Here is a 9,558-nt window from a genome sequence, read left to right on the forward strand (position 1 = left end):
TACAGCAAAAAATAAAAACATTTTTAACTCAATAATTACATTTTCAACCAGATATTTAAATTTTTTACAAAATACTACAATTTTAAAATCTAAAAGACGAATTTTTCGGAAGAAAGTAGAATTATCAATAATAAAAGATGAGTTTTTAACAGAAAATGTAATATTTGATATTTAAACGAAAAAATATGAAAGTAGTGAAATTTTAAAATCTAAAATAGAATTTTTTTAAAAACTTGAATTTTCAACAGACAAAGTTGAGTTTTCAAACAAAGAAAGATGAATTTTCAACAAAAAATGTAACATTTCTTATTTTAATTGAAAATATGAAATTTATACCAAAAAAGATGATTTTTAAAACCAAAAGGACGAATTGTCAGCCAAAAGAAATATAGTAGAACCAAAAAAGACAAATTTTCAACAAAATAATTAAATTTTTAACAAAATATTTGAATTTTAAATTCGAGAAAAAAAACAAATTTTTTTGGAAAACAGTTAAATTTTCGACAAAGAACATCATATTTATTATTTCAACCAAAAAATACGAAGTTTGTAATAAAATACATGAATTTTAAAACCAAAAAGACGAATTTTCAACAAAATAATTTAATTTTCAACAAAATAATTCAATTTTTAACAAAATAGTTGAATTTTAAAAGCGAAAAGACAATTTTTCGGGAGAAATTAGAATTATCAACAATGAGAGATGAATTTTTAATAAAAAATTGTATTATTTGATATTTAAACGAAAAAATATAAAATTTTCACCAAGATACATGAGTTTTGAAACGACAGAGACGAATTTTCAACAACAAAAATTATTTTTCTACCAAAAAGTACAAATTTTTAACTAAATAGTTAAATTTTAAAAGTGAAAAGACGAATTTCTCTGAAGAAAGTTAAACTTTCAACCGAGAGAGTTGAATTTTCAACAGAGAAAGGTGAATTTTCAACAAAAAATTCAACATTTGTTGTTTCAATTTAAAAATATGACATTTTCGCTGCAAGTCATTAATTTTAAAACCAAAAAGAATTGTCAGACGAAAAAATATATTCGAACCAAAAAAGACCAATTTTGAACAGAATAATTATATTTTTAACAACGTAGTGGAATTTTAAAATCTAAAAGACGATTTAAAAAAAAATAAAGTTGATTTTTCAACAGAGAAAGGTTAATTTTTAACAAAGAAAGATGAATTTTTTAACAAAAAAAAAAAGTATTATTTGATATTATATCCAAAAAACATCAAATTTCTTTTAAAACACATTAATTTTAAAACTAAAAAGACGATTTTTCAACAAAATATTAAAATTTTTTACAAAATGGTTGTATTTCAAAAGCGAAGACGAATAATTTTTCTGAGGATAGTTAAGTTTTAAACAGTAAAAGCTGAGTTTTCAACAAACAAAGATGGATTTTTAAAAAAAAATGTAGCATTTCTTATTTCAATTAAAAATATGAAATTTATCCCAAAAAAGATGATTTTTAAAACCAAAAAGACGAATTGTAAGCCAAAAAAATGGATTATAAAATCTACAAGATGATTTTTTAAATAATAAAGTTGATTTTTCAGCAGAGAAAGAATAATTTTCAACAAAAAATGTAGCATTTGTTGTTTCAATTTAACAACATGAAATGTGCACCAAAAAACATGAATTTTAAAACCAAAAAGTCGACTTGACAACCAAAAAAATATATTCGAACCGAAAAAGATTATTTTTCAACATAATAATAATTAAATTCTTTAACAAATAAAGATGAATTTTAACAAAAATTGTTATGTTTGATATTAAAACAAAAAAATATCAAATTTCTTTTAAAAACACATGAATTTTAAAACCAAAAAGACGATTTTTCAACAAAATATTTGAATTTTTCACAAAATGGTTAAATTTTGAAAGTAAAAAGACGATTTTTTTAAAGCAAGTTAAATTTTTAACAGATAAAAGTTGAGTTTTTAACAAAAAATCTAACATTTCTTATTTCAACAAAAAATATGAAATTGATGAAAAAAAAAAATTATTTTTAAAACCAAAAAGACGAATTGTCAGCCAAAAAATATATTCGGATCAAAAAAGATAATTTTTTAAGAAAATAATTAAATTTTTAACAAAGTAGTGGAATTTTAAAATCTAAAAGACGATTTTTTAAATAATAAAGTTGATTTTTGTTTTCATTTAAAAATATGCAATTTTCACAAAAAAAAATTTTTGAAAAGAACAATTAAATTTTTAACAAACTAGTGGAATTTTTAAACCTAAAAGACAATTTTTTAAAATAAATTTGGATTTTCACAGAGAATGATGAATTTTTAACAAAAAATGTATTATTTTATATTATAAACAAAAAATATGACATTTTTACCAAGACATGAATTTTGAAACCAAAAAGACGAATTATCAAACAAAAAAATTAATTTTGAAAAAAGAAAGATGAATTTTTTAACAAAAAATGTAATAATTCTTGTTTCAATTTAAAAACATGAAATTTGCACCAAAATACATAAATCTTAAGACGAAAAGTCGAATTGATTTTGTATTAAGAATCAAAAATATATATTTAAACGAAAAAAAACCAATTTTCAACAGAATAATTAAATTTTTAACAAATTAGTCGAATTTCAAAGTCGAAAAAACGATTTTATTTTTAATGCAGTTGAATTTTCAAATGGAAAGGTTAATTTTTAACAAAAAATATGAAATTTGTATTAAAACACTTGAATTTTAAATCGAAAAACACGATTTTTCATCAAAATATTAAAATTTTTTACAAAATAGTTGAATTTTAAAAGCGAAAAATGAATTCAAAATGATATTGAAAATTCAAATGCTTAAATATTCAATCAAAGTACTCATCCTGCGTAATTTTCGAACCGATTCGAAAAATAAAAGCCCGAACTTGAAGAATAATTCCTTTTCTCTGTTTTTATTCAGATTCACAATATTATTGGGAATAACAATATTTAACAAAAATGGCACAGTTAAATTTTCATTTAATAATATTAATTTTCCATTAAAAAAATAATAATTTTCTGCAAAACAGTTTAATTTTTGTACAAAAAGGTGAATATTCTACCAAATTATTAAATTTTCAAGCCAAAAAGAAAATTTGTTTAAAAAATAATTGTTCGCTAGTTTCACTAATGGTTTTCATTTTTTCAATGTTTAATTTTTTAAATTAATTTTTGATTTTTCAACCTTTTTACTTAAAAAGTTTAAAAACTAAAATCTTTTTTACAAAAAGACACGAACCAAGAAGACGAATTGTGGGATTTTAAAACCGAAAAGACGATATTTTTAAATTAAAGTTGAATTTTCATCAGAGAAAGGTTAATTTTTAAGGAAGAAAGATATATTTTTAACCTAAAAAATTAATTTCCAATAAAAAAAGACCATTTTTAACTAAATAATTAAATTTTTAACAAAGTAGTGAAATTTTAAAACCTAAAAGACGATTTTTTAAATAATAAAGTTGATTTTTCAACAGAGAAAGGTTAATTTTTAACAAAGAAAGATGAATTTTTTAACAAAAAAAAAGTAATATTTGATATTAAAACCAAAAAATATCAAATTTCTATTAAAACACATTAATTTTAAAAATAAAAAGACTAACTTTTTTTATTAAAATGTATTTTTTCGTTTTTAAATTTCATATTTTTGTTTATAATGTGCAATGTTACACTTTTCGTCGAAAATTTTACTTTCTTTAGAAACATTCGTCTTCGCTTTTAAAATTCCACCATTTTGTGAAAAATTTAAATATTTTGTTAAAAAATCGTCTTTTTGTTTTTAAAATTCAACCGAAAAATTTGCTTTTTTCAACAAAGAAAGATGAATTAGAAAAAAAATTGTTATTTCTATTAAAAACTAGGAAATTTTTACTAAAAAACATTGATTTTAAAACCAAAAAGAAGATCTTTCAACAAAATAATTAAATTTGTAACAAAATAGTTCAATTTTAAAAGCAAACGACGAATTTCTCTGAAGAAAGTTAAATTTTTAACAGAAAAGTTGTGTTTGCAACAAAGAAAGATGAATTTTCAACAAAAAATCTAAGATTGGTTAAGTAGTGGAATTTTAAAATCTAAAAGACGATTTTTTAAATAATAAATTTGATTTTTCAACAGAGAAAGGTTAATTTTTAACAAAAAATGTAATATTTGATATTGTAAACAAAAAATATGAAATTTGTATTAATACACATGAATTTAAAAACTGAAAACACTGATTTTTTATCAAAATATTTAAATTTTTCACAAAATGGTTGAATTTTAAAAACGAATAGGATAAATTTTTATGAAGAAAGTTAAATCTTCAACCGAAAAAGTTGAATTTTCAAAAGAGAAAGATGAATTTTTAACAAAAAATGTACCATTTGTTATTCGAACCAAAAAAGACAAATTTTCAACAGAATAATTATATTTTTAACAAATTAGGGGAATTTTAAATTCTAAAAGACGATTTTTTAAATAATAAATATGATTTTTCAACAGAGAAAGGTTAATTTTTAACAAAAAATGTAATATTTGATATTATAAACAAAAAATATGAAATTTGTATTTATACACATGAATTTTAAAACTAAAAACACTGATTTTTTATTAAAATATATAAATTTTTCACAAAATAGTTGAATTTTAAAAGCGAAAAACAAATTTTTTTGAAGAAAGATAAATTTTCAGCGAAAAATGTAACATTTGTTATTCAAAATGATATTGAAAATTTAAATACTTAAATATTCCATTTTTGGTTTCGAAAAAAATTGGAATTTTTTCGAAAAAAAACGTGGACTTTTTGCTAGAATTTGAGTATTCATCCTTTGTCATTTTCGAAGCGATTCGAAAGATAAAATGCTAAACTTGAAGAATAATTCCTTTTCCATTTTTTTGTTTCGATGCCCCATATTATTAAGAATAACAATATTTTTTAAAAATTTCAATAAAAACAAATGTTTCTACAAAAAAGTTTAATTTTGTACAAAATAGATGAATTTTCTACCAAATTATTAAATTTTTAACCCAAAAAGACAAAAGTTTTTTTTTATAATTGTTCGCTAATGTCACTACTGATTTACTTTTCCTCGAAAAACATTTTGAATCTTAATATTTCTTATGGGTAAATAAAGTAGCGAAAAGACGAATTTTTCGGAAGAAAGTAGAATTATCGACAATGAAAAATGAATTTCCCACAAAAAATGTAATATTTGATATTTAAACGAAAATATATGAAATTTGCACCAAGAAGCATGAGTTTTTTATCGACACAGACGAATTTGCAACCAAAATTCATTTATAATTTAATTTATAAAAAAATTTCTCTTGGAAAAATTCATTTTCTACCAAAAAAGACAAATTTTCAACAAAATAATCAACTTTTCAATAAAGTAATTAAATTTTTAACTAAATAGTGGAATTTTAAAACAGAAAAGACGAATTCCTCTGAAGAAAGATAAACTTTTAATCGAGAAAGCTGAATTTTTAACCGATAAAGATGAATTTTCAACAAAATATTTAACATTTGTTTCAATTTAAAAATATTAAATTTTCGCTAAAAGACAGTCATTTTAAAACCAAAAAGAATTGTCAGACAAAAAAATATATTCAAACCAAAAAATACAATTTTTCAACAGAGAGAGAGGTTAATTTTTAACAAAGAAAGATGAATTTTCTGACATTTTAAAACCAAAAAGAGGAATTTTCAAGAAAATATTTAAATTTGTTACAAAATAGTTGAATTTCATTTATTTATATATAAAAATGGTGAATGTAATCACGTTTATTCTATGGCGACATCTTTCTTTAACGTACAAAATTAACCGAAATAAAAAACTAGATTTCTACTTTTATCGATCGCCGATAATTATTTGCGTTTGTGTCTTCATTTTCACTTTCAATAACAGCTGTTATTTTTAATGAATTATTATTATGTATTAATATTTAAATTCGTTTCTCCTAATTTTTCATTCGTTACATTAAATTACTGAAGATACTTTTCACCAGAATGTGGTTTATTCAATTTTACATAAATAATTTTGAAAGTTTATGTTAAAATCTAATTTTTTCAAATAATATTAAATGAATATTAAATTAATTGATATATTGTAAAATCATTAAGTTTAATAATATTATAATATAAATTTTAATGAAAAATATTATTTTAATATAAAGTTATCATAAACTAAATTAGAATTAAATCAATTTATTATTTTCATGTTGTAATTATATTAATGATTTAATAAAAATAACTATACATAACTATATTTTAAATTTTACATAAGTGAGTCATTAAATTATAATTAAAATTTTTATTAAAACAATTAAATTACAATTAATAAATTAAAATGTAAATTTTAAATTACAATTGAATAAATTTATTATATTAATGTTTTAATTTTTAGAAACTTGTTATTTTTAGATTAAAAATAAATAATACCGTATTTTTACTTTAATGTTATCTAATCAAAATTTATTAACTATTTAATATTGGAGCTATATTAATTATAAATTTTACATAATTGAGTCATTGACGAAATTTTAATTTTCACGTTTTAGTTATAATAATAATATTTTCATGATTTATAAATTTTCGTAATAAAGGTTTCTTTTTTTCTTTTAAATAGTTGTATTACAATTATATAATTTTTTATGGTGCTGCCGATATTGTGAAATGAGTATTTAAATTCAATTTTTTAAATATGTATACATATTTTAATTTTTTTAAATTTAGTTAGAAAGCTTATTAATAAATTAAATGTAGAGAAATGTATTTTCAAATTTGAATGAAAATATAATGTAAACATCTGAATGTTTTCATGAAAATAATTGTGCAATGCTTTTTATGTTGTGAAATAACTAATTAATTATCAACTGATTTTACCAAAACTCACATTTTCTGGTTCAAATTTAAAAAAATGTATTGACTAAAAATTATTTAAAGGTTTTAGTGAGAATTGTAGTTTAATGCTTCTTATTTTGTAAAATCACTCATTGATATAACCTTAATATTATTTTTAGAGCATTAAATTGAATCAAGATTAAAATTTAAGCAGTTAATATTTCATTTTGAAATAATAATTAAAAATTTTAAAGATTTCAAATTTGTTTTTAAAAAAAATATGAAAGATTTGAAGACAATTATTTCCATTTTCCAGAATTTAATTTAAATTTAGGTAAACTTGATTTTTTAGGGCGTCAAGAGAAGGAAAAAAAAAATATAGTTTAGATTAATGGAAAAATTTCAAACAATTTTGTATGTATAATTTCTAAGAGCTCATTACAAAAGATTACAAAACGTTTCAAATTATTTCATAAAATTAAAAAAAAAAAGCTTTGAAAGTTTTAAAAGCAACATCGTGCCACAATACATAATTTTAAAACAAATTTTAGTAAATTTAAAAGATATGTAGAAGTTTTGAAACGATTAAAAAACAATGAAAATTTATAAGATATTTTAGGACTTTTTTAAAAATTCAGGATACTGACATAAATTCTTTAGGTTCCAAGAACAAGTTCTTTCGATTTTTTTATTTGAAAAATGAGCTTTAGGAGAAAATTCAAAAAGATTTTGAAACGTTAAATATTTCCTTAAATTTCGAGAAATAGTAGAAGATTTTAAAGCAAAATGTTTCAATTTGGTAATATTAAAAAATAAATTAAACCATAAAGTTCTATAAATATTGCGAAGATTTAAGGAGAATAAAGAAGATTTTTAAGCTGCAGAAAATTTTTAAAAAATGCAGATTTATGTGAAAGTTTCAAAAAACAAAAAGAAAGCCAGACGTTATAAAAGGGCTCGAACTTCGTATTAATTTGTAAAATCCTGTAAAATATATATTTTTTTTTAATCAAGATTTTTTATTGAAGAATCTGAAATATTCAAAAATCTTTTATAATTTTCTTCAAATTCGTGAGAAAATTTTTGAAGATTCTGAGCTTAATTTTTTACATTTTAAATGATTTTTCAAAATTTCAAGAAAAATTGGATTCATTAAAATTTTTTTTTAGGAATTTAAGAGGCTTTGCATAGTTTTAAAATATTTTAAACCTTAGAAGCATTTTCGAAAATTTATGGAATATTTATCATTTCTTCTGAAATTATAAAAGCCCTAAATATCTTTTGAAAAGGCTAAAATTGTTTAATAATTTGTCAAATCCTGTAAAATAAATAAATATATATATATATTTTTTAAATCTTCTATATTCTTTTTTTGACACATCTCAATTATTTAAAACTCTTTCCTAATTGTCGCATGAAAATTATAAAATTTATATAATTATAAAAAAAAACTTTTCATACTTCTTTCCTTGTAAATAATTTGAAAATGTGTGTAACTAAAAAAATATAGCATTGTTACTAAAAATCTGTTTTTATTTACAAAACGTCTATTAAGTTTTTTAAACTAATACAAAAAAATTTTACGTAACTGCAGTTAGGATGTGGGAAGGTAAAAGTGTTTACGTAATATGTGAACAAGAATATAAATATTGAGAAAATTTAAAAAAATAAATTTTTATTGCAAAATTGAGTAAATGATTTAAAAAAAATTTAAACACTTACTTAAATATTTCATTTTTGGTTTCGAAAAAAAACATAGGAATTGTCTCCGAAAAACCTGGATTTTTTTCTAGAATTTGAGTACTCATCCTGCGTAATTTTCGAACTGATTCGAAAAATAAAAGGCCGAACTTGAAGAATGATTGCTTGTGTCTCTCTCTCTCTCTCATTTTAGTTGGATGCACAATATTGTTGGGAATAACGACAGTGATTCCAATTTGCATGATGGTGATGGGAGGCCTTTATCTCTACGACTGTCCGCAGGGAGAATACATTCCAGTTTATTTGCTAGTCGGAGGCGGATTTGGCGTCTTCAAACAACTTCTTCATCTTTCAGCCAGGGTGCGCCAACGTCCGGAGGAAAGAGACGAGGAGCGGATACGACAGTCGCCGACTCAGACTCTCATCAATTGTTTCATGCTCGGCTGGTTTATTATTGGTGAGAATAATTTTCATTCAAATAGTTAAATTTTCAACGAAAAAATATAAATTTTCAACACAAACGATTAATTTTTAACTACATAGTATATTTTTCAGGTGAGAAAATTAATTTTCTAAAAAAAGACCGTTTTTTTTAAAAACAAATTATAGAAATTTTCGACTGACTAGTTGAATTTTTAAACTTGAAAAGATCAATATTTAACAGAAAATGGCATAGTTTAATTTTCATATTTTTATAGCGAAACAAAAAAAAATGTAATATTTGTTATTTCAACCAAAAAATATGACATTTTTATAAAAAGGCATTAATTTTTTAACAAAATGACGAATGTTCAATCAATAAATTTAATATTTTTTTATTTTATATTTTATTTTAATTACATTTTTAATAGAATAATTAAATTTTTAACAAAATTGTTGAATTTTAAGACTGAAAATTTTACTTAAAAACATTAATTTTAAAATCAAAAAGAGGAATTTTCAACAAAATAATTTAATGTTTAACAAAATAGTTGATTTTTAAAAGCGAAAGGACGAATTTTTCGGAAAAAAGAACTGTCATCAATC

The 9,558-nt window shown here is 20.8% G+C and overlaps 1 protein-coding gene across 2 annotated transcripts in view; it reads left to right on the top strand.

Annotated features, from left to right (window-relative positions):
- The window catches only part of LOC117173916, a 45,725-nt gene that overhangs the window by 23,278 nt on the left and 12,889 nt on the right, over positions 1-9,558 (top strand). For both annotated transcript variants that reach the window (XM_033362566.1, XM_033362572.1), the window contains exon 4: positions 8,726-8,989. In XM_033362566.1, the coding sequence (XP_033218457.1) occupies positions 8,726-8,989 (264 nt within the window). The remainder of the gene's footprint in view (positions 1-8,725; positions 8,990-9,558) is intronic.

The sequence above is a fragment of the Belonocnema kinseyi genome, chromosome 1 (genome assembly GCF_010883055.1).
Source record: "Belonocnema kinseyi isolate 2016_QV_RU_SX_M_011 chromosome 1, B_treatae_v1, whole genome shotgun sequence".
Taxonomy (NCBI): domain Eukaryota; kingdom Metazoa; phylum Arthropoda; class Insecta; order Hymenoptera; family Cynipidae; genus Belonocnema; species Belonocnema kinseyi.